The 25,906-nt window shown below is 46.5% G+C and overlaps 1 protein-coding gene across 1 annotated transcript; it reads right to left on the reverse strand.

Moving 5' to 3' along the window:
• Nucleotides 1-204: 204 nt before the first annotated feature.
• On the reverse strand, nucleotides 205-25,665 carry bcl2b (BCL2 apoptosis regulator b). Its single transcript, XM_076021450.1, has 2 exons — nucleotides 24,263-25,665; nucleotides 205-2,522 (listed from the first exon to the last, which is right to left on the reverse strand). The coding sequence occupies exons 1-2, from the start codon at nucleotides 24,818-24,820 to the stop codon at nucleotides 2,385-2,387; spliced, it is 696 nt and encodes a 231-aa protein (XP_075877565.1). The 5' UTR covers nucleotides 24,821-25,665; the 3' UTR covers nucleotides 205-2,384.
• Nucleotides 25,666-25,906: the final 241 nt, after the last annotated feature.

Below are 25,906 nucleotides of genomic sequence, written 5' to 3' on the forward strand. Positions count from 1 at the left end.
GTGCAAGTCTTTCTACCTGTGAATCCCCAGAACGTTACCTTGATTAGAAAATGTCCCCAGGAAGTGAACTTGAAAAAAGGCAAATGGGTGAAACTTTTTAACTTCAACCTTGTGTGAACTATTCATTCATCATCATCATTGAGACAGAGCAGACAATGGATGGATAAAGAAAAGCATTAATAAAACATGAATCTGGAATGCAAATTGTGTGAGAAATCTGGTTTAATTAAGAACAATAAAACTTATTGTCATAGCTTATTGTGGAAGCAGTAAACAACAAAGATACAGTTCACTTCTTTAAGTGCTACAGGTTTGTGATTATAAACAGTAACACGAGACAAACCACCCTGGAGAGTTCTGACAAACCCGACGGAGCAGACCCAGATATGTGAGGACACGCATGTTCTGTTTTTTTCTTTTCTTTTTTTTAATCAAAGATTAATACAGGTTAACTTTGGTTTTCCAGCACTCTAGATCTATGCTGTAAATCAGTGGCAGTTATAAGCTGTAGGTTAATGTTAAAAAACATCAGTATAGCAGCCTCAAGCAACACAGAGATTCACTTTTCAGATATTTCTATTGTTTCTTTTATAATAGCAGCCAGAAAAGAATGTAATTACAGTGTGATTTCATGGAATTAAAAAAAAAAGTAAAAGGAAACAGAAAAAATCTCATCAAAGTACTGTTTGAAATTCGGTACCTCTCCATAAATAGAGATTGCTACTTCTTTGCTCTCCTTTGCTATCGTCTATAAACTATTGAGTCATCAATAAAGTCGCACACACTGATTGTGTGCGACTTTCTTTCATCTCTGCAGCAAAGAAGTTAGACATGTTAAATGACAGAGACAGGAAGTGGGGAAATCAAGGACTTTTCCCATAAGTTATATGGGATGTAATGTATAATAAAACATTGTGGATCTTATGAGCATTTCATTTTCGGCTACCTCTTGTCAGACTGTAACACAAGACAAACATCAATAAAAAGAGTCTGCAAGGAACAAATCAATGAGAAGGAGTGAAGGGACATCTCAGGTTCCGGCGCTCGCAACATGCCAGCTTCTGTCCTGCAAGTGAATCTCAGCTGCTGCAGTTTTTTAGCTTAGACGATCAGCCAGCGTCGCTAAAGTGGATTCTGGAGAGCGGGGAGGCGTGTGTATGTGTGTGTGTGTGTGTCTGGGTTTGCGGGGGGGTGGTAGCATGGTGGGCGGGTAAAATCTGAGCAGAGGACAGACTGAGAGTCAATGAGGCTCCTATGGAGGTAAGAGAAAGAAAAGAAGAGAGGGCTTTTGGCGTGTATTGGTGGTCATCCGAGACGGCCTCTTTAAAGGGAGAGTGGGTTTTTTTTTGTTTTGTTTTTTGTTAAGCTGAGAGTTTCACGCCACTTTACTGTAGGAATGCACATTTGAAAAAAAAAAAAAAAAAGCAACAACCATGTCCTCTTGCTGGGGCCTTCTCTTGTCCTCAAAATGCAAAAATGCAACGTTCTTGCAACGTTCTGTACTCATCAACATATTTTATGCATATACAGTATATGGAAAGTTTCCATTGTCTTATTAAAAAAAAACGCAACACTTGGGAGTTTGGCCTTAGGTGAAATTTAAAACCGCAATTGAAGAACCACAATGAAAGAAAATTCCTTCCAGGAGCCCTTCCTCCACTCAGAATATAATGGAGGAGTTCACTGGAGGTGTCTGAGTGCAGGAGACACACAACTCCACGATTGTAGCGGCCTTTTTTTCTTCCATTATACATTCTGAGCAGCTGTTCCGTGCAGGAAGTCCTTTGAAGGTTTGACTGCAGGGGGATTTGGGTTTGGAGTAGGCGGGGGGAGGGGGTAACCGGAGTCCAAACAGTTCAAAAGGGGCTCTTCACCCTGACGAGCAGGGGCAGGCCAGTGGCCTCGTCCGCTCTGGCGAGGCGGGCATCATCGCCCCCCTGCAAACTCCCCCATCGTCATCATTATCAGGGCCGAACCTTCGGCCAAGGGGACCCACACGAGCTCTGACACATGCAAAGTCTACACTAACATTCAACATCCATGCTTTAACTAAGACAGAGGCAGGCAAGGAAAAAACAAAAAAACAACAAAAATAAATCCCCTCTCTTCACTCCACCACTGCGATCACACCTCGGTCCAGCTCTCCTCTTCACCGATCATCACTTTGCTTCGCCTGTTTTTTGACTCCCCTCTGTTTTGACACGGAGGGCCGAGGGAGGGAAGAGGCCCTTTGAAGAGAGTCCGATTTGGGAAGGAGAAGTCTGCAGGTTTTTCTCAGAGGGGGTCAGGAGAGTCTTTAGAAGGAGAGAAGAGAGGCGCAAGGCAAAAGAGGATGGGAAATAAAAGGCAGGGGGAGAAAAAGGAGGAGGAGGTTGGAGGCCGCTTCACTTCTGTGCAAGGTACGCTCCAATGGTGAGGCTGGCCGCCCCGAGAGCGGCCATGCCGAAGACCGTCTTGATGGAGGGCCACGAGCAGCTGAAGACCGAGTCCCTCTGTCTGTCGTACAGCTCCACGAAGGCCTCCTGCATGGGGGAGACACACACACACACGGCTCATTGATTTGGCAGAGAAAATGTCCTCACATCACCTAGTGATCAGATGGGAGGACGAGAATAGCAGCTCATTGTTTGACGGAATTTAAACTCTTAGCGGATCGGGGTTGCTGAATGTCAACCCCCACTGACTTTAATTACAGATGCCTCAGGTTGGTTTGTCAGCAACATTGGATGGAGGATCAACGAAAACAAACTCAAAATGGCAAATTCTGCATGTTTGTAAAACAAGGTCAAGATTGATGATTTTAAAGAGTGTTAAACAATCTTTTTACGAGGCTGGAACAACTCAGTTTATGACTTATTGTGCCAACAAGTCTCTGAATCTGTAGGTGGTATGCCAATTACACCACACCGCAACACAGCTTATATAAGAACAATGCTAACTTCATCGTAAATTGTGGAAATTATTTGTCAGATGCCTTTTCTAGCGGAAACGTGTGATTGTGGCAAGGCGCAGAGGGCCCAGGTGGGCTTCGAACCCCAGACTCCCAGGTAATAGCCATGCGGGATATCCCTTTGGCCAAGTAGCCAGGGCGCATGATCAATTGGAGACATAGTGACAGGACCGCCACTGTCACATAAAGAATGTTGTAAAAAAAACAAAAAACAAAAAAATCTGTTTCTCTATCGGTCTTTGATTGACGCGTGGTGCTTGGGCACGGGACGTTCGTGTGCGAGCACATTCCCCTGCCAGGTGATGGCGCCTCCTAATCAGCTGGTACCGTGACGTCTCAAAAGAAAAGGACACCGACCTGAGAGCGCATTTCAAACACCGTTCAACCGAACCAAAGTCACAACGTGTGTTGTGGTCAAAGGAGGCGGAGTGCCACATTGCCGTGGCTACACAGTCCTGGGGGAAATACACAACCCATCTGAAGAGACACCTAAGTTGAACCGAAGACGCAGAGTAAGCTAACAATGATACCGCTAACTAGCTAAGGACTAGCGATAGATGGACAGCGTTAGATGCACTTTGTCAAGAAACGGCAGTCACTAAGCCTGCAGGGGGTAACCATATCCACTCTTGTATGCTGCACTCATCCATTCTTTGCTTTATTTGTTCTCCCCTCAGATTACAAATACCAATCAAAAGAAGAGACCCGGGTGCACACACAGAGAGGTTAAATCGGGGTAGGTTACCTCCCCCCTGCCCCCTTCATACACACTTTAATTACAGGGGGGAAAATTAGCCATGGTGCTAAATATTTGTCGTCATTACTTGACAGACAGAATATTCCACTGGTAACCATTCACTATTCTCATCTTGGTTAACAGAACTATCACCAACCAAAATAAAAGCAGCTTTCACATTCCCCCCCTCTAAAATGTCATTAGATGTGATTAAAATAGACTAAAACTATGAGGGACAAAAATGTCACTATAAGTCACACGTGTTTTTGTCCTGGGATAAAGACTGGGAATACATTTAAAGAGGCTGCCTAAATTAATGCTGAAGAAATCAAGTGGGGGGTATCAGAAACGGTTTTTAAAAATTGCAATACGCTTTTTGACCATTAGATGCCACTAAATCTTACATCTTTAAATACCTGCGTCTCATTACAAATGAATATTTTAGATTTGACTGACCCAGTCTGACAGATGAATTCGGCATCCTTAAACATGATGTTTCAAAACTGGAGAAAATATAATTTTGTTTTAAAAGCTTACAATTTTAAAGCAATTACCCTTGAACACATATGCTCCCCCTAAATGGGAGGGAATAGATTACATTTAAACCAATTTTTCAAGCGGAGCCACTAAACTGCATCAGATTTTACACCCATGAACACTCACAATCTACCCCAGGCACGGCAAAACAAACATGCGAACTGCCAAAAAGAGCCCATTTGCAACTAAACCTCCACAGATTTTGGTGTTTAGTGTTTTTGTTCCCTTGCGCACACTCAAGTGTGAATATGTAACTCAGACAACGGCTCTGCTCCCCACTGCTCACTGGAGCTTTTAAAAGTAGTCCGTTCCAAATTGAGAATCTTTCGAGCATCTTCAAAGGGAGCAGGCTATCGCTGCAGTGTGTCCTCCCGCTCGAGGAAACACAGACATATGCTCATATACAGTGACAGCAGGAACAGCTGGACAGGAAGCCATGGCGCTAAGCCTTCTGCCGAACACGCACTGGAGTAGATTATCTCCAACTCAGCCAGAGTGGAGTGTGTCAGACAGAGGTTTAAGAGAGGATATACCCACCAGCTTCCTGCGGAATTTCAATTCCTTTCTCTTTATTGATGGTGATGAGAAGCTGCAACCCATATGTGAACAATGGTGAATTGTTAGGTTTATTTCAGCTTTATTGTGTCGGCTCCCATGGGATTCTCTGGCGCCTCTATTTTAATTTGTCTGGATTTCACCTAATTTCCCTGCAGTAATTATGTTTGTGTAATCCAAAGTGGGGAAACATGTTCGACTTCTATTCAACCTTGTTCTGGTTGAAGTGCAAAAAAGGTTGTGATTTTATCTTTCACAAGGATCATTTTAAAAATATAGAAACTTTTTCTTTCACCAGACAAACGCCCACACAAGACTAAAAAACAGGCAAAGAGAGAGGAGACATTCATTCTGAAGTCCTGCGGGGAGACAAAAGTATTTCCTGTTCCTTCCCCTCCTTTTCCGTCCCACTGCATTCCTGAGGCTCTGTTGTCACAGAGGAAGAAGGATCAGCTTTTTTCTTCCCACTTCAGGCTCTCTGGTGTAAGAAAAACACACAGTGTGCTTTTAGAGTAGCTATAACCACATGGCATTTCCTTTGTTGCAGTTGTTTTATTATGTGGTTAACTAGCCGAGGCTAAAACAAGACTGCAGCCATGCCTGCAGCTCCGTGAGGCAGCATCGGCGTATACGGCACACAGAAACAACAGCAAAACTAATACGCTGATCTCAGCAGGCTTGCATGTGCGCATGCTGAAGTGGCTAAACACGAAGAGTCTAAACGTGAAGTAGCGGCACCAAGTAGGAAGTTTGTCACAGACATCTGGACTCTGGACGTTTGGAGCCAATCCATTCACAATTTGAAGAGGAGGGGTTGGGCACAGCCACAAATGTGAACCCTCTGGCAGCACAACAGGAAGGAAAAACAGGAGAGTGCCGCTACAATTTACTCGGTTGGGACCATGAACATCTGGATCCATGTTTGTGACCATTAATACAGTGTGTTCCAGGTTATTGTATTGAATGATAAGAAACACTGAGCTGGTGGTACTATCAGGAGACAAGGTATCCTTAATAGCATGTGATGTGACAGGAGGAGTCATAGTGATTCCTAGCATTTAATAGTATCAAGCGGTGTGGCGGTTGCAACTGAGCCAGTCCAAAGAGCTGACTTTTTTTTTGTGATAAACAATGGGAGCCAGCTTCTGACTGCAAGCTGTCTCTCTTTCACCAGGGAGGACCAACACCCAGGCAAAAAGAAGCCATGGCCACAGCTGGCCACCGCTGGCAACAGCTCCAAACTCATCACACTTCAAAACCATCATCACAGTCTCTTGAAATGTCAAAGGTCTTCGTTAGTTTGTTTTTGGTTTTTTTTTGGGAGGGGCGGGGGGGGGCAAAAGCCAATTGTGACCTGTCAGCAGCACAATTCCAAAAGCCATTAACCACAGCTGATGAAATAAAAACAACATTTTTGCAACAACCTCCCTCACATTTGTACAGTGCAATCTGAAAACATGACTTCTGCAGGACCATTAGCTCAGGGAGATTGAAGCCTGACTGTGGTTTGCGGAGGTTGGTGGTTCGATTCTCCTTTGACAACTTTTGGGAAGTTAATGAAAGACAAGTGAGTACATCAGGAGACACAGCTCAAGGAGTCAATTGGCAGACCATACACCAGTAGAGTGTGTGGTTGACCCATATGGGAGTCACTGTATTTCAAAGTCAATCAATGAAAATATAAAGACTGGTTCATAGTCCGGCCACCAACCCCCCCCCCCCCCCCCCCCCCCACCCCCCCGAGTTATTTGGAAGACTCCAGCACGGTCACCTGAACGATTTTGTGTCGCTGCACTAAACATTGACAAAATAGTAAGAAAGTAGTGAAGTTCTGAGCGACTCAAAAATTCCTGCAGTTATTGATTAAGCCCAGGAAACATTCCTTGGCAAAAATGCAAAAAGTTTTCCTCCCCCGCCCTGTTGAGGAATGAAACAGTTTGCTGAGGCAACTCAAACACAAACCAGCCCCTGGATCCAGTACAAACACATGTGACCGGCCGCCAACGTGGCTTAGCAAAATGGGAAAAGTCAACATGCGCGTCCTCAATACGTCCCAGACAGTCGGCATAGATTATCATCTATTTAAGTCTGAGACAAAAGTGGGCCAATTACAGTAAGAGGTTCGTAAGAGTGGTGATGGATGTTTAAAGGAGTTTCTCAAGGGCGCTGACGGTAATAACTCCCGGCTGACCCAGGGGAGAGCTGGGAAGTGCAGATAGGGGAGGGAGGAGGGGAGGAGGGGAGATGTGGGAGGAGGGTGTCAGGTGGATATCATGAGACTGAGGCATGCTGCACTTTAGCTCCTGGAACTTTTTCACCCACGCGCTAGTGAGTGGAGCTGACCCGCCCATGTGAGCGGTGTGAAAAACAAACCGTCCTACTTTCTGCTCGTTTTCCCCTCCGTTCCTCTCCTCTTTCAGACTCTCTCTCCATCTGCATTCACTGCCATAATGAGAACTTGAGCCTTTCAGAGATATAATAATGGAGGTGGCTGACAGGCACCGATCAAGGACAAAACAGCTGCATTCCACACGTCAACAAAACACAATATCACCCTCAAAGAAAAGAGAAAAAACGCCCTCATTTGCCCTGCAGCAAAGCATCTGCCACCGACAGCAGGTGTGCGTCTGGGACATAAACTTCGGGCTGCCTTTCTCTACAGTATTCATTTTTTGGATCAATAGCTTTTTAAAGGTCACAGCTGCCACAGAGAAGCCAGGAAAACAGGAATGCCCAGCAGCAAGGTTTTACACACTTGCTTTCCTTCACTTTTTTTTTTTTTCCATGTGTGTTGCACACAATAAATCCCAGAGGGAGGCACACACTGTGTGAATGGCGAGGACCTAGAGAGGTTCCCCGACTCAGGCACGGGATGGCAAGTTGCATCCCCGAGTGTCATGGTTACCCCCGGCTGGAAGCTTCACACTTGATTTGCTTTTCCCACCAGCGGGAGAGATACTGTCCTCTGCCTCTGATTTGCTTTTCACATGATTTCGACCACTGGGGCTTTCTCTCTCCAAACAGGCACAAAAAAGATTTTTCACTGTTGTCTTCCTTGGGTAGCTGCTGAGCCATCCGTGTTGATGGCAACAGGAAATACCGAGCATTGGCCTGCTCCTTTGGGTATCCCCCTCATTGCATTTGGGGATAAACGTCAACTTTTGTGGAAGATAATGAGGCGCCTTGTGCGCTTGGCTAGCGTAGCTAAAAATCCCAGCCGAGGCTTGACCAAAACAGAGAAATGATAAAGCAGTTGTCTGAGGTTCAGCACATTTTTTGCGGGCAGAGCGAGGCAAGAGAAAGGGATGTGGGTTAAAGTTCACCTTGTGATTAAAGTCAACGTTGTGGTTTTCCGCTGCCAAATTCACCTCAGGACCGGGCCTCCTCCTCACGCTCTGTTTATTTCCAAAGCTTCTGGTAACATCCATAGTAACGTAGTAATAATGCATATTCCGCTGCTGCCCCACTGCTTTGATTTTTTAATGAGCCTCTTGCAGATTTCTCCACAGCTAATTAAAGTCAAACAAAACTCTCATTTCAGGAGCCGAGGGGGAGTAATGCGGGCTTCAAGAAAATGCATGGAAAGCATTAACAGCCTTTGCAATTGATTTGCTTTAAATCAGATGCAGTAAAAAAAAAAACAACACCCCCCACACTTCTCCCCATGCAATAGGTGTCAGGGCAGTGAGCGCTCGACACACTGCCTGCCAGGTTGGGTTCTACAGAGTCTCACAAGTGTCATCCATCGACCTGCCCTGTGAAAATGAGATGACGGAGGAGTTTGTTGCCGTACTCATTACGCTGGTGAATTCCCCTGTGTCAGCAGTGCCAAACAGCTTGGAGCCAAGGGCAATGAGCCCTTTTTGAGGCTGTGACAATACTGCAATAGCTCGAAACAGGGGGCTCACAGCAGAGCAGTGACAAACAGGGCGAGAAGCTGAGCAAACAGGGAAATTGCACCCAGGAGTTGCAGTGCAAACTTCTCAATGTGTGATGATCTTATGGTGACATTTCTTTTCTATTGTTATGGCCAATTTGGATTTATGCACAACCGTTTCCATCCGACCACTAGAAAAGATAATGTAGGATTTGATGTGATTGGATTTGATAAAATTGTCTTCTTTTGAAAGACTCAAATTATGTACAATACGACTTGTCAGGTAAACTTTGCCTCTCCTCTCTGTCAATTCAGGATGCAGTACTCTGCAGTCCCTCTGAGTAGTCTTTCTCTTTGGTAGTTGCTAAGTAGTTAGTCTGCTCTGTAAGATAGTGAAAGCAGCTGTTGGCTAATGTTAACGAGCAGCTCCTTTTTGTCTCACGCCCTCTCTGCTGCTCATTTTCTTTCCTTTTAATCGTTGTTCATAATGGTAAATAGTGTGTTTGTGTGGGCCACACAGACAGTAATCTTTCACCAACTAGAAAAGGAATGGGCCTACGCACACACGAAAAGCCTGCTTCACATGTACATGTACGCAGGTGATGAGGGTAGAGAAGGCGGAAAAGCAGCGCCCATTCCAAACCGAGGGATTATCTTCCCATCATGTGCCTATGCGTAATTTTGCAACCTCCTCCTGCTCAGGACCCGTGCTAGCCTCCTTGTTTCACGGTTGGAGAGTCAGAAGGCTCAGCAGCTCACATCAGCTGCCAACCCTTTCAGATACAGTCTGGCAGCTCATCTTTTCTGCCCTTTACAGCCACTCACGTCTGCCTCTCAACAGTTTGGAGCCAGGTGATGCTGTCACAAGTTGGGCCCTGCTGGACAGTGCCATCCACATCGTCTGTGGTGTTGCCAGATGTCTGTCTCCAGAGCAACTTTCTACCCCTACGTCGCAGCTCCAGTTCCAAGATTTCAAAATAAAAGCACAAGCAGAATAGGGGAATGAAACATCTCTCTCCATCTGCTTCCAGCCAAGTTATCAAAAAAGACTGTAAAGGCAAAGGGGGGGAAAAAATAATGGATTAGACGCTGGATGCTACCCTTAAGGCTCATAAATATTCAAATGTGCATCAGCAGCAACAGCAGCATTTGTGTGTTTACAAAACAGGCCGCTCTCCCGTGGGAGTGAGCCGGCTCTGCTGGAACATGAAACGCGATCGTCAGTAAATCACCCACCGCTCCTCGTGACACCACGTGCCTTTTCTTTTTTTGTTCTCTCCGGTCTTCATTGTCTGAACAGCCAGATAAATGAGCACTGTAACTTTACACTGGAGACTCCTTTTTAGAAAATGAATGATGCTTGAATTCCTTTTTTTTTAATCACACCATGAAGGAGGAGGACAATCGCTGGAGTTGAACCATCCAGGCTGTGCAGCTGGATGCGCCCCCCCCACCCCTCCCCTTAATTTTTACATGTTTTTTCCTTCAGTAAGTGTAAACAAGAACACGGCTCTGAACAATAAAAACACGTGTCAAACATCTCTTCACTTAACCTTGACTGTGCCCTGCTAGATCCTTGCACAATCCTCTCTTCTTGCCGAGCCACTCTTGATTTGTATTGAGCTGCTTTGATCCAACGTGAATTGAAGGACGAGCCAACCTTGCCGAGCTCTGGGGAGGTGGGGACCGTTGAGCAGATACCGACCGTGTTTACCCTGGTGTCACCTGCTACTCCCCTATCCAGCAGCCTCCCTCTGTTGAATGCAGAGGAGATACCAAAGCAAAGGGCACCTGCAATGAGCCTCCTCCTCTACAAGGAAGCTGATTTTAACCTTGAGAGCTATTTTGGCTTCAAGAACTGATCCCACCCTTCCCCAGAATTCGGTACAATGGCTTCTTCAAATAGAACAGAATAGAATCCGCCTGAAAAGGGGGATGTCTGTCTTGTTTGAGGATGTCTAAACTGAGCCCATCCTGCCCCCTGAACACAAGAGGAAGTGACGATACTTGGAGACGCACAAGAGTGGCACGAGTGCTGCGCTGCCATAAATATTTGAGGGGCCCCGTGTGAGCTGCTGGCTCACGGCTTGCCAATCTAATAAAACTGGTGTAATAACTGCTTCAGAGCCTATTTTAAAGGCCACCGATGACGTGCAAGCAGCCAGAGGAGGGAATTTGAAAAAAAAAAGTTGTGTGTAGCAGGACTGAGTCACCATCCACACTTGTGGTGGCTGGCGTGTTTGGAGTGCATTAAAACAAGGCCTGAGTGGCTTTCCAGCAGAGACGCGATGTCTGCCACTTGGGTGCCTAGTGATTCTTTCCCAATGACGCGTTTGCGGGTTTAGAAAATGAAGCCATGCTGAGCGCGGTGAAGCTGAGATGCCTTTTCTGAACGGACCGTGTGAAACGCTTGCTCCCATCTTCAACTCTGCAAGAATGTAGGGCCACTCTTGTGAACAGCCACTTGATAAACTGGAGTTTATCTGAGGCATTCAAAGGTCCCGATATCACACCTGTTCCCAAACCCACTGGAGCAGCCTCACATGAAAATTATTTACATATACTGTATATATACTCTATATACATATACTGTATATATACTCTATACATATATATATTAATATATATATATTATGTTATAAAAAATTATCACATAAAAACGTGAAAGTATCACATTATAACGTGATACTGAGCCCTGTTTTTTTTTTTTTCTAGGGTGCCAGCAATGCGCTTCCGTAACATATATGTACATATATATATATATATATATATATATATATATATATATATATATATATATATATATATATACATATATACATATGTGTGTGTGTGTGTTTACACCATAAATGTCACCTGGAGGAGGGATCAGGACCCTTTGTGATGTCACAACAAGGTTATTTTCCTGAATTGTATATTTCTTATAAAGTAGAACAGGCAAAAGAAGTAAAAGATGGACTTGTTCAGGGCGTTCCCTCCCAGGCTGAAGACAGATATTACTGTCAGAAACCACTGGTAGAGTAACAGAATATGGGACCTGTGTAACATGCAGGAATACATAGCAACCAACGAGAACAAAAGGCAAGTCTTGCAATCTCCCTGTAGTGTGATGGAGGGGAGTAGGGTTAATGATTCAACGTTAAAATAACATTTTTACATTCCATTTCGCTTTGTCAACCTTAAATTAGGCCTTGGTTGTTGTGTAAAGGAACCTGGTTTGGCAAAGCAGCCGCCCCTCTCTGCCTGATTGGCTCTGATACAGATCTCTGATACAGATCTCTGATACAGATCTCTGATACAGACCGTGGGAACGGACCGAGTCCCAGGTGGCCTGTTGCTTCTCCCGTAACAGACAGAGCTCATGGGAGCCGCTCATTTCCTGCGACAGGGGCGGCACACTTGCTCCCAGCCCTTAAAAGTCATATCCGCTGACCCGTTACAACCTTGAGACCACACAGTTCCAACTGTGGCACAGGGCTGAAAATAGACAGGGCGATCCCAGCCAAAAGTGACCACTGTGCGAAGCATAATGAATGGGACATGTGGGAACACCATCTGTATCACGGTCACTGCACGGCACTTGCACAGACCAACACAGACCGCCTGGAACCCGCCCACGAAAAGCTTGGTTTCGGATTGGCTTAAAATTCTACAGCAAGCTCTCCCCCACCCCCTTTTATTGTTTTTTGTTTCAAACCATGACGTCGTTGTGGAGCTCACTCAAAAAAGACGATTGTCCTTTGTAAAAGGAGCTTGACAGGTTGGTTAGTATGAAGTCACTTCCTGTGCCATTTGTTGCGGCATGACATCACCGTCTGGTTTGAGACTATAGCTTCTCTGTGGTTAAAAACCAAGTATGGCTGAATCGCGCACTCTGTGGCGGTAACTAGGGAAAGACTAGAGGAAAGCCAAACATGTAGTCACGCTAATGCTGCGGAGAAAAGGGAGGTGGAGGAGGCAGCAACACAGAGCTACAGTTGGACTGGTTAGACACTGTAACTAAGAGATATGTATTTGTTTTGAACCATTAGCAGACACTTTGAATTCTCCCTCCAAGTCAGTGGAAGTGACACCTGAAGAAACGCGGAATGTTTTATGATCAGCAAAAGGCAAGAATGTTGGTTTTTTTTCTCCCCCTCACTTTGATGAACCTTTCAAGTTGCCTCTGTAATTTAGGGAGCTGCACCAAAGAAAACGAGCATAATCTAATCTTGCCGAGAGTTAAACACATCAGTGGAGGAGAAAGTATCGGAACATCAAAGCCGGGCGCAAGGTGCCTCTCAGACACTCCTCGTCGCAAAGTAGAACTCCTGTGAAGTCTGGAATCAAATAGAAGCTTTTCGGTTCTGGGAACAACACAGTGGAGCGGATTACGTGATGGGTTTGTTTCAGGGCCAGCGCTGTTCCCCTGAGCAGGGACCCCTAGTGTGCGACAAGGGGCTGAACAGATCAAGGTTCTCACATGTCTGATGGTGTTGGAGAAAACGTACGGGAGGCAGGGCTCGGTCAGAAATATTTCTGAAGAGAAACAAGTATTACTGATCCCAACAAACTTCCTGTACTGATGTCACATGATCATAGAGCACAATGTGATTTTCTGAATATTGATTTGGCTTGACCTGAATTTGTCTTCTCCTAAACTAATCAACACTTTTGTAGCTACTGAGCAACTTTAAGAATATATATCTTGACTTGACTTTTAGAATCTATTTTCCCCGGTGCTCTTATTGGCCCTACAGAAACACAATAAATAAGGTCAGAGGGTAAAGTGATTTTGAAAAAGGAAGTAGAATCCCAAGAATGAAAGAAGTGACAAAACTTCTCTAAGCTGCATGGAGACAAAGGTTATTTGGGGGGAAGTGCACTTATGCAATATAACTTTGAAGAAATCCAAACAGCAGTCTCAGGTTTCCTTGTCAACTGCATCACAAGTGTTCCCAGGGTGAACTTCAGCTTTCTCCAGGCTGAGATTTTTTTCCCCCAACCCCCACCTTCCCTCTCCGACTGGCAATACTGGGGAAAAGTTCAATGACCTCTCTCGGGCAACCAGCTGATTTTCATCCCGGGGAGAGAGGAATGAGTGGAATGCATTGATGTGCAGACACAAACAACTGCTCTGTGTGTGCTTGAGACGCCTGATACGTGAAGGAATGAATGTCCAGATAACCGAGTTGACTGCCAGGACCAGAGTTTAGCTGCACACTTAGGTTATACAACATGAGATACAACCGAGATGGACTAATAATGGCGTTGAAGAGCGGAATTGAAAGCATTTATTAGTGGTATTGTGTGGCTCTTTCTTTGGCCAGAGATCACTGGAGACCATGGGCAGAATTGTGTGGAACAGAATGATCTAAAAAGCGGCTGATTGTTTGAACTGTCTGATGACTGTTGATTCACTCAGCGCTACATGACCTTGTTGGCATGTGGCGACTGGTAGGAAACTAGCACAGCCCACCTGATGAATTACAATAAGATGTCTATTGTAGCACTATGGTTGACTGGAAAGCTAATAAGGCCATTCAGGAGCTGCTTCATTCCCGTCACGGAGCAAGCCATGGAAAATGTCATTTAGTGGGGTTTAAACAGCCCCAATGCTCCAGTGGGCTCAGTAGTGTAAAACAACTGGAGATCAAAAAACAGAGTATAATAGAATCTCAATATACTGATGTTATGCAATGTTTGTAGCTTCTGTGGTCAATCGTTCAACGTGTCAGTGAAGTGAGGAAAATGATCAGCTACTTTTGAAAACGTGCGTCTCTTAATTCCAAAAACAACACTTGTTTTTATTTACTGATTACATAATGTTTAATGTTTATTAGTGTTCACTAGGTTTAGGATAATATTTGGTCATTGTCTTCTGAATTAAAAGCCCGGTGCATCTGACACCCTGTTTTCTGATCTCTTTCTTATACCAGGCCTGATAATGACAGGGAAAAGTACCACGCCCGAACAGACCCACGTTCTGGGTTATTGTAGATATTTGATGGCACATAAGTGTCAGCAAATGGAAGCACAGCAATTATGAATTACAAACACTTAATCCATCAGAACATGTTGGACACCAAGTATAGTCCAAAAATCACTTTTTCCATCTGTATCTCCTGCTTTGAGCTCTTGGCTGATCTCCTCATGCTGCCGTAATTTCAATCTGCACGTCAAGCTCCTACAATTAGCATTTCACATTTTGCGATTTTCTGTTTGCATTTTCCTCTTCATTGGCGTACAGGCTAGTGCAATGAAACCTTTCTCAATATCTCAGTCATGGCTTCTCTTTAGGCCCATCTAGATTTTGCGCCTTACCTTAGTCACGTGACGCGTTATTGTTGCCTGTTTTTTGTGTTAAATTACGTGTGCTGCCTAATGGCCATGTGGTTTTCAGGAACTCATCCCTCAGCTTTCTTTTGTCAGCAGATGGATCAGCTGAGAATCAGATGACTGTTAAGTCAGATGATTCCAACTGAGAAACTTTGTACAAGGTTGCTCTATAAATTTATTTTGAGTGCGCTAGTCCAGCGTATATCTGCAGCTCTCCACCAACACTGAACTTCTTTTTCCCTATTTGGTCACTTTTACTTTGGTCTTCCATCCATGGAAGCCTGATCATTCCTTGCATGCTTTTCCCCCCAGTAATTTCCCTCAACTGGCCTGTGCGGCGGAATTGGCCACCGCTCTCTAGACTTGAAGCCTCCTCCACTTCTGTTCCATTCCATAACCGCACTTCCAAAATCTTGTTAGCCTCACCTACTGATCAAAGACACCTTGTGAAGTCTATTAACTTGAACCAGGGAGTACCATTCCTCCATAACTCAACTCCAGGGACGCTGAAGGTCAAGGACTGCATGTCACGATAGGCTGGTCGGTATCAGAAAATGACTTTGCATAACTGGCCACTGTTCACAGAGATCACAAGATCTTTCTTCTTGTCTTGGTGCATGGTACGGTAAAATCCCTCGATTAAATGCACAGAATTCTTTATTGGTCTGAGAAATTGCAAAAGATTAAAAGACACATTTTACGGGGCAATTTGTGCAGTTAATTAAACTTCTGCTGGTTAAATCCGTCGGCATGAGGATCGTCTAGACGTGACACTGTTAAAACAACTCCATAAAGCAAAACGGTGCCGCTTGCAATAGGTTCAGGAATCGTAAAAAGCTTAGAGACAAGATGTCTACATACTTAACATGCAGGAGGACAAGAAAGCATCATCTACCCATCATCTATCAGAACATACCTAAAAGAAAAAGAATCACTGTCAGTTCAGTGTCTTCAGCGCTTCCTCATTTCTTTGAAGTGTATGTCATTATTTGAAACTGTAGTGACACCCCAACAGCCAATTAAGGGCAGCATATCCCTTGAGTCACTGACATTGATGCAGTGTAATGCCGTGGCAGTACTCGGTTGGCCCTCGTAAGTCAGACAAAATAATCTACCTAATAGTGTATTTTGTCTGTAAAATTTAGGTTAAAACGTTTAGGAGGTGAAGTTTGCTGACAACTTGTAGCTGTTCAGAAAGAAAGGAAAACAATACATAGCGGCAGCAGCAATGCTCCCAAGGCTCGCTTTGTCTTTTGTACCCTTTTCTCTGCACTTCCAGTCAATCGCCATGGCACAGAGCAAAGTGCTCCCACTTGCCCACACTCACCATTCGAAAGCTGTCAGCAAGTGCTAAAACATTTCACCAAAGTCTTCCCACCGAGGCTCTTTTCTGGAGCCTGATTTCAATAAATCACCCCTTTGTGCACTCAGAGCTTTACAGCCACGACCTTAATTGAGTCTTTGCACAGAGACACTGATGCAAAGCCATCGGAAATGGCCAATCAATGCAACATAGTCAAAGTGACACTGAAGCAGCGACTGACCTCACTTAGCGTCCGCTGCCTTGGCTCAGGTTTCCTGAGGCCTATTTGCTCTGCTGGAGCGGGGAGGGAAAAAAAACACACTGGGTAGGGGGTCCAGAGACCCCAGACCTCCATGGAGAAAGCAGATACATATCTGAAACTGTTTGGCTGTTGTCCTTTTATTGCAGAAGGCAATGTACACAGCCCTTCAGAGAAGAGCCAATAAGGCCGTGTGGTTTGTTAGTGACCAGCGCTGTGGCTAGTTGCACTGGGAAATCCCAGTGGGGATGGTACTGGTGTGCATGTATGAATTGTGTGTGTGCTTGTGTGCACGTGCGTGCGTGTGTGTGTGTTTGCTGAGGCTGAATGGCACAGCTAACAGGAAGCAAGGCACCCCGGGGCCATCTGCTCCCTGCCATGGCTCACATGTCACCCTGTGACAACACAGCATTATTGATTCACACTACCACATCCGCTTTTACACATTGAAATGCCACTGTTCATGTGCGTATGCAAATGTGTGTGTGTGTGTGTGTGTGTGTGTGTGCATAGTACTTTTGTGAACAGCAAATAACTGATTTGCGCCGGTACATCCGCTTCTGTGTTTGCTCGCCTGCAGAGAGCTATTGCCAGCCCTTGACGACCAGCATGTTGGATTAATGGCAACTCCAGAGCCTCTATCAACTATTTAGGTTATCCTGCCCATGCAACAGGTTCCCTGCGAACAGGAAAGTCATTTAGGAGACACTCCCAGCTGTATTTTAAACACTGGTGGCTATTGTCGCGCAAGAAATTAATTGAGTATATTGAATCTCTATTAATAAAAACCCTTTTGGGGTTTTTTTGTACCGAAAATATCTACAGGAACCAGTCAATGGGAGGAACCATTTAACCTTGCCCTATATTGTTATGCTGTGTGGTATGCAAGGTTTTTTGTGCCCACTGGCAAAGTCAGTTGGTGTCTCACTGGGCCCCTTTTTATTCTGTCATTGACAGGAAAGGTGGAAAAATCTTTTCATGTCTTTCAAGCAACTCGTTAGGACAATTTTCTAATGCAAATGGACACAAAGGTGAACGTGCTGCTGGCAGGGAAGCAAACGGGGTTTCATGGGATTGGTGCTTGTAATGTGGAGAAAGGAGGGCCGCATGAGAGCAGTGATGGCAACGCTTCTATATTTAGAGGCGTCTCACGTGTCAGAGCCTTTTACAGGGATCTGGACACGTTACCTGACACTGAAGGGGTGTTCTCGAGACGGTTTGTGCATCTTGGCTAAAGGATTTTGAAGGTGTTTGGCCCCAAACGATGCATCTCTACGGCAAAGGGCTGAAGATGAAAAACAGAGAAGAATGATGCACTGTAAATTGGAGCGCAGACACACTGCCAGTGCTCGACCGAGGGGAAATCCATTTAGTGTCTGAGTTTATCTGACCCATGTATAATTCAGCAGCGGGCGCTCTGACTGGGGCAGCGGCGCCTTCAAACAGCGCCGGCACGTGGCCTCTGTGAAACAGGGAAAAAAAAGAAAAAAACAGGGCAAGCCGAGGTGACTGCTAGGCTGAGTGGGGATTTATTTCAAAGGCAAGGAAAGACAGAAATGTAATCATACAACTGCTCTGCCTAATGACAGTCCGCAGGCTGCTGGGGTTGGATGCATATGAGCAACAACGTACACAAACAAAAGCCACACACGTCAGCATGCAAACAGCCCACCGGCGTTCCTCAACGAGTCCGATCAGCTGATGCGGTTATCCAACAGCAGGATCACCAACGCCCCTCGACGGCCGCTAAGGAAGAGAAACACCCATGTTGTCTCCATTATTTATTCAAAGTCTTTTTCCTTCTCTCCTCCTGGGCAGTTCCAGCTCTCAGGAGGAGGCCCAGAAATAACACACAGAATGAGGCGTAGGATCTCTCCGGGGGAGGGCAGATGCTGGCGTTACGTTCTCGAGGCAGACCGGCGCCGTCGTTGCGCCAACAGTCACGACAGAGATGCATGTCTGTGGTGTTTTTTTTGTTTTTTTGTTTTTTTTCAAATTCTCGGCATGCGTGGAATTGAATAAGGCACAGACACACAAACAAAAGACAGCGGTGTCAGGCAGAGGAAGAGATCAAAACGCAACGTGTGACCCCCTCACTCCAGACAACAGCGTGATGTAAAATAAAATAAACGCGCCTTTGTGTGGATGATACTCGAGGACGGGAGGCGGCGTGTGACTGCCTTCATACCAGCCTGCTTCTGTAATTAGGGCTGACAGCGCCTCTACGGTTTTGAGGATCGCCTACACTGTATTGTCAGAAAATAAAAGAAGTTCTTGAAAGAGCTGAATTATTCAGAATGCAACCGCAACCGAGCTTTATGTTTGTTGTTCTGTGGAGGGTGAGGCCCGTAGGCTGAACACGTAAACAAGACTTGCGCCTCGCTTTGAAGTTGACAAACCAACTCCTTACAGAGAACGTTGTAATGTAAAGCAAAGCTTTTTCTGCCCCCATCTATTCAGAGGTTGGTCAATCAGTTTTTCCAGCACAAACTTTAGGTTAATCTAAAGGAACACCAAAGAGCCAGTGGTGGACTCCAGAAGCTCCAGGATGTTTGCGGCAGACACAAGAGGAATGGAATCTCCAAAAAAACAAAAAAAAAAAAAAAAAAAAAAAACTATTTTCCACCACTCAAACAGCATTACCTCAACTGCGCAGTGTCTCTAATCTGCTTTCCAAAGTGTTTCCAAATGCAGAGCAGATTTAAAGACCAACGGTCCAGCCCAGGGCTGCCTGCGTTTGTAGGAAATGTTTCTGAGATTACAGTTGCCGGGGCTGATGGGTGTAAACACGGTGGCAGATGGCGAGCAGCCCAGGCCCGCACTGCAAAAGGGGTACAGTATGGGGGGAAAAATCTTGGCCGACTCTCTTTTCACTTGCCACAGTGAGCTACTTTTGTGGTGAGTAGACTCCATTACGGGGAGTCTACATCCAGAGATAGCGTTGTTTTGAAAACTAATGAAATGATGTCATCCCCCTGACCCCCTCTCCCATGTTTGGAAATGACGGGGTGGGAGTGAAGAAACGGTTAAATGTTATTTGCATGAGTAATCGTTCTGGCTGATTGCACACTAATTTTGTCGAGCCACACTGATTATCTGCGACAAATGAACAAAGTCAAGGAAGCGACGGATGGTGACAGCGCGCGGAGAGAACGGAGGATCTTTCGCTGAGAACAGATGGGCACGTCGCAACTTCCAGCTCGTTAAACTGCAAGGCGCGTGTCGTCAAACACTGCGACTCGACAGTGCAAAACTCAAGCGCAGTTTGGAGCGAGAAAGAGCCGTAAACAGGGCCTGAGCGTTGCCGCTGCTTTGTTGTCTTCTTCTGACAGATTGACTTTGCACCCCCAAGACACAAATTAGATGTAAGTGAGATCTCGTCCAGTTTTGTTTTTGAGTGACTGTGTCAGCTTTGTTTTTGAATGTTTTTTTTTCCCCATGGCGCTCTTGTGCTTGAAAAAAAAAAAAAAGTCACCCTTATGGAGATTAACGACTTCCTCGCTCTCCAATATCCACTGAAACCCCGACAAGCAGGGGGAGAGCAGCCAGACGTCTGCAGTACTGTATCAACAAGCAGGTTCCACCCATGGACCAACAGATTGTGCTCAGGGAATCCCCCCACAGCATGGACCCACCCAAGTCAATTTACATTGTTTCGCCCCACACACACACACACACACACACACACACACACACACACACACACACACACACACACACACACACACACACACACCTATAACATACAGAGAAACATATGCTGCCAACATTCTGCAGACACCAGATCCCGCTGTTTGGGACTTTTTTGAATGTTTTAACACGATTACCTCCTACACTCCCTTACTCTGTGAAATATCTGCTGCACGCAAGCAGCTCTGCGAGGCTGCCCACAGCAACACACTGAATTATTCTTACACGCTCGCTATTGCAGCGCTGACATGCTGCGGCATAGCAGGTATGTTTGCCATGTGCAGCCTCTTAATTTACAGCTAACGTTCACCTGTTAGCTGTAAACAAACTGCAGCTGGTGCTGATAAGAGGTGTCCTGCAGGTATACGCCAATGTCTGCAACTAATTTTGAATCGGTTCTTTGATAGCAGAGGGCTGAGGCTGTCATCAGATGTGACGACGCTGTCAGAAACCCTTTGCTGGTTCTGTAGTGATTGGGTGACATTAGCAGCTACCTAACATCCTTAAATGGTTCTGTTTAAGCTTCAGCGCTGTAGTGTGTGTTTAGGTGGGTAGTGATAAATTGTCACTTTGACAGTAGATTCATAGACGGCCACCTTCTGTTTGCAATTAGAAAAGAGGTGGCAGGAGAAGAGGGAAAACAGTCATTTGAATTTCAATAGCATCAATGTTATGTACAAGTCTTCAGTTATTCCTCATTGGTGATGCTGTGCTGCAGTGGTTGGCACTGTCGACTCACAGCTGGCTGTTGGATTCTCAGACTCTGGCCCTTTATATGTGGAGTTTGCATGTCCTTTCTGTGCCTGCATGGCCTGCATTCTCTGCAGGTACTACGGCTTCCTGCAGCAGTCCAAAGACATGCACATCAGGCTAATTGGCAGCTCTCAATTGGTTTTGGGTTGTTTCTACGTGGCGACATTCCAAAATGAAAACCCACCTTTGCAGTACAGCTGTGGTAGGCTCCAGCTCCACCCTGTGACCTTGACTGCAGGAAAATCATTTTCCTACAATGACGTGGCTTTGTTTGGAACTGAAGAACCAATAAGAGGGCTTATGTCCCTTCAAGAGATATTCACTCCCCGAAACTGAGCTGTGGTTTAAATTGGTACCAAAGAACTGACGTTCTTGCCACTGTATCTGAACTTGCATTCCAGAGTTGTGAAATCGCTGTTGTTTCGCTCTTGCACCTTATTATTGCCTCTTTTTCTCTCACCCCCGCAGCCAGTCAACGGTTTGAGGTCAAGCGTGTATTTCCAGACGTCTGACGGCATCTGCCACTTTGTTCAGTCGCGTGGTATGTACTGCGCGGGCGGGTAAATAAACACAGGTGCGCCACGTGTGTGGTTTGAGGACGCAGCACCAGAGCAATCGCAGCCCAGCTGACTGCAATTTCAGCCACCACAGAGAAAGAATCCATACAGGCAGGAGGAGACAATGAAAGGTCAGCGTCTGACACCCCGCAGTGGGAGCAGTAATCATTTCACCTGGATTTTGTAAATACAATAACGGCTTTGTTTTTTTCTCAAAGCAGGCAGTTTACTTTAGCTAAAAGTGCATTTGACTCACTGGCAATGGCTAGACACAACAATCATTAGTGGCCACTTCTATTTAGGGCCCAGATTCTCTCCCGAAACAACAGGAAACAGAGGGCGGCTGATAGAAAGCAGTTTCCACACCACTCTCGCATGTCAAAATGTCAGTGATAGGCTGATCGCCGTCCCCCCCCTGCCCCACCTTTGTTTTAAGGCTGCTGAAAAACACGAGACTCACCTCTTGCACACAATAACACAATGGACAGAGTGAGTGACCATAAACATGACCTGTCTCAACACGCGCACACCGTGGATTTTCCACTGTTGTCGCTGGTCATGGGCTCCAGAACACAAAAGTGCAAAGCAGGGACAGCGTAACTGGAGCAACCTGCATGTTTTGATCCATTTCCTGCAAGAGAAACCTCACTCGATGACATGAGAGCCTGAAGAATTGGTGACCCTCAACATGGAGGTAAAACCCTCTGCATGTACCTAAGTTCCAAGAGAACAATTGCTATAATAATAGAAATGTGCATCATCACATGCAGCTTCACAAAGCAGGAACTATCTTTTTATGGTAGCTCGTAATAATTTCATTATTTTCAGTATTTCTCAAGCATGTGCGCTAGTTTTTGAAACTGGCAGCAGTCAGGAAGACATGGCATGGATACAACAGTCAGTGAAAAAAATCTGAACATTGTTTTATGTGTGACATAAATGCACAAAACCCGTTATCTTTGCCTTTTTATGGCTCAGAGTGTAAACAGCATATGAAAATGTCATAATTAGCATGTTCGGAATGGCCCTGCGACTTCTCTAGAAATCTAAAAAAAAACAAAAGAGCAATACAAAGGAAAGTGTGAATTTCACACGCGAAGCCCGGAGAACAGATGCAGATCTTGTCTGCTGCGTCGGTTATTAAATGTCAGGGTGCTGAAACAAAAACACACACCTCAGGAAATCCCCCACCTGAAGGGCATTCAAATTATTACATAAATCAACACCGGCATCTGTGAGACACCTGTCTGCGAGGGTGCGCCACACAGTTAGCCCAGAGCCCAGTTGGGCCCCGCAATAATTTGCCTAGTTTCCCCTGTGCCCACATCCCAAATCCCCCCAAAATGACCCCAAATGGAAACATACGCTATCAAAATAATCCAAAATAATCCCGTGGATTAAAGGGGCCGCTGTCTCTCCCTAAAGAGGATGCAGAGCAGCAGAGATGCGCTCGCTCCCTCGCTCATCTCCGCCCGGCTGGAAAACGCAGACTGTGATGATGACCTACATTATTGTATCAGTGGGCTCCAGAGACGGCAGGCAACCCGGGCTGTGCAGAGCTCCGAGGCACAGGTCTCAAACAGCCAGACAAAGGAGTTCCAACCTATGCACCGAGGACGGTGTTAAACACAGTGGCGGCAGATTAGTGCTCCCCTCCGTCCCTGCAGGCAGGACCCTCCCCTCCGGTGCCCCCTCTTTGATATGTGGCGCAACCTGCCACCTCCAGGGGCCAGGGCACACTCAAGGGGAATGTTAAACGCTTCTTCCCTTTGAGATGAAATGTTCGATATGAATCATTGATGATGACCCTCCTCCCTCTACCCTGCATAAAAAAAAAAAGTAAAAACCCCAATTCTGATCCCTGGCGGCTAGAATAAGCCAACAACACAAACGTTATGTTCTCATTAAGGGCAACTCTGCCAATTACAGGCTGAATCACATTAAAGAGAAGGAGATGCTGAATATGTAGCGAGGGCAAGGTGAGGGCACATTAACGGCTTCCCCTCATCAGAATGGAGTGTGTGTGTGTCCTCTGGAAGCTGAACACTGCGAGCACTGAGCAAATTATTTCAACATTTGTCTTTTTGAAGATGCTTCCGCCGGTTTCATTCCCCACCCCTCCCGTGGCCTCAACCTCCTCGCGACAGTCTGCCGCGCTCTGTCTCTTGGAACGTATTTAGAACACAGAGTCAGTGAACTCTAAAAGCCAGTGGGAAGAGAGAGAAAAATGCTGGATGATTCAACCTGAATGACAGCAGCGTGATCGCCACCACCGGGGCTCTGCAGCTAACAGGGAGGCGCTTAGCAAGAGATCGTGGGGGTGTGACCGAGGTCTTCGCCTCTGATTGGCCAATTGGTTAGACTGCCATCACCCTCGTCCAATCAGAGCGACGAGAAAAGCCGTCCATCTCGTGCGCTCGCCGTGTTCGTGCGTAATGGGCGCATCCAGAGAACTGGGTTTCCTTTTATTTCTTTCTTTTTTTTTTTTTTTAATGACGAACCGCAGCTGCAGTTTCGTCCCTACTTCCTGTCAAATCACATTACCACGGCTGGATTACTGAAAATTGATTTAGATCATGCGCATTTACTTATCAAAGTCTTTCCTTTTTTTCATTAATTAAAAAACACACACACACACACACACACACAAAAAAAACCACACACACACACAAATGGAGGACTCGTGTGTCCTCGCAGCTGCGCCACATGATAATGAATCACACCTACCCATCCCCCGTTATCTTCTATCCAGCTGTTCAGAGGCCCATTCAAATATTCCGTCATCCACTCAGCGATGTTGTCCACCTGGCGAGTCATCTCCTCCCGCGACACGCACTCCACGCACACCGCTCCCCCGAACTCGAAGAAGGCGATGATGCGGCCCCAGTTCACACCGTCCCGGAACAGTTCGTCTATCACGTCGGCGAACCTGCCTTGCGCCGTGCTGGACGTCAGGTACAGCTGCCGGGACATCTCAGTGAAGTCCGGCTGGTACAGCCGCTCAAGTTCGTCCCCGGCCTCTCGCAGGACTCTGTGGACGGCCGCGCACGGGCCGGTCTGCGGGAGCCGCTTGCACACAAGCGAGGAGACGCTGCCAGTACCGGTGCCGGGCCTGGGGCTCGCCTCAAGCAGGCGGCGGATCAGAGCCGGCGCCGGGTCGACTACCGAGCCGTGGTCCGCGTCCTCGTCGTCCCGCACGTCGCCAGATCTCCATTCGAAGCCGCGTTTCGAGAGTTTATGGTAAATGAAGTTTTCCACTATGTCGCGGTGGTACTCGATCGCCATCCCGGCTCGGTTGGACACTTTGCGCGGACGGGGGCTGACTCAAATCGAATGCATTGCGATCCCGTTTGTGCGACGCGCAGCTCGGGCTGAGCCAGAACTCGGTTGGAGCAGGAGCCTGCCGAAGATCAATCCCACGCAAGAGAGCAAACCGCTTCGTGACTTCGTGAGGGGGTGAAAAAATATCCCTCATCAAAACAAACAAACAAAACAGCTTTTAAAAGGAAGCTTTAAAAAGTTAGAAACCCCACTGAGATCAGCTCTTCATGTCTGGGATCCTCGCGGGGACGCTGGTTCTTCTCTTCGCACACAGATCCAATATGCGGAAGAGGCTGGAGTCGTGTCGCTCTTCCTGTGCACATCAGCCCGCCGCGGATCCGCTGCCGATTAAATCATGAATGAGGGCCGAAGTTGTCGCCTGCGTGCCTGCCACGAGTCGTACCGACGCCCACGAGCGTCTCGGCAGCGCTTACGCACGACTGGGCGCGCGAGTGGGAGCCGGTCGAGGTTGGACCGAGTCGCCTTCCGTCCACGGCTGCTCCTCACAGCCTCTCCAGCGGCTCTGCTGCTCTCGCCGGTTGGCTGCACTCTGCTGGTGAGTCCCCCACCTCCTCCTCCTCCTCCTCTTTCTTAGTCCTGACGTCAACCACGCAAAGTAATTCCTTGTGGTGAAGCTCGGAGACTCCCGCGTTGAGAGAATGAAAACGCTCTGGAAATCGTTAACAGCCTCTTCCTCTCGTGATTGCACGTTGAAAGCAATAAGTGGCTTCACGGCAGCAACAACAACAAAAAGTTTAGTTGCTGCGAGCCGTGTGGCTAGCTCCTCTGAGAATGCGGAGAGCGAGAGAACTCTCCCACTGTGCTGAGAGGCTGCTGGCTGTGGTTCAGCCACCCCCTTGTGGATGGAGATTCAGCCTTGCACTGTGGAAAAGAAATCAAAGCGGGACCTATGTGCACGTGTTTTCTCTTAAAGCAGCGCTATATAGCTGTGCTACCGCAGAATGAGCCGTGTGATGTGCAGGAGGGCAACCCCGCCGCTGACACAGAGCACCTGGCTGGAGGGTGCTGGGCAGGCAAGCAAAGTTATCC

The sequence above is a fragment of the Nelusetta ayraudi genome, unplaced genomic scaffold (assembly GCF_046127955.1).
Source record: "Nelusetta ayraudi isolate G7.1 ecotype Tasmania unplaced genomic scaffold, CSIRO-AGI_Nayr_v1 ptg000011l, whole genome shotgun sequence".
Classification (NCBI taxonomy): Eukaryota; Metazoa; Chordata; class Actinopteri; order Tetraodontiformes; family Monacanthidae; genus Nelusetta; species Nelusetta ayraudi.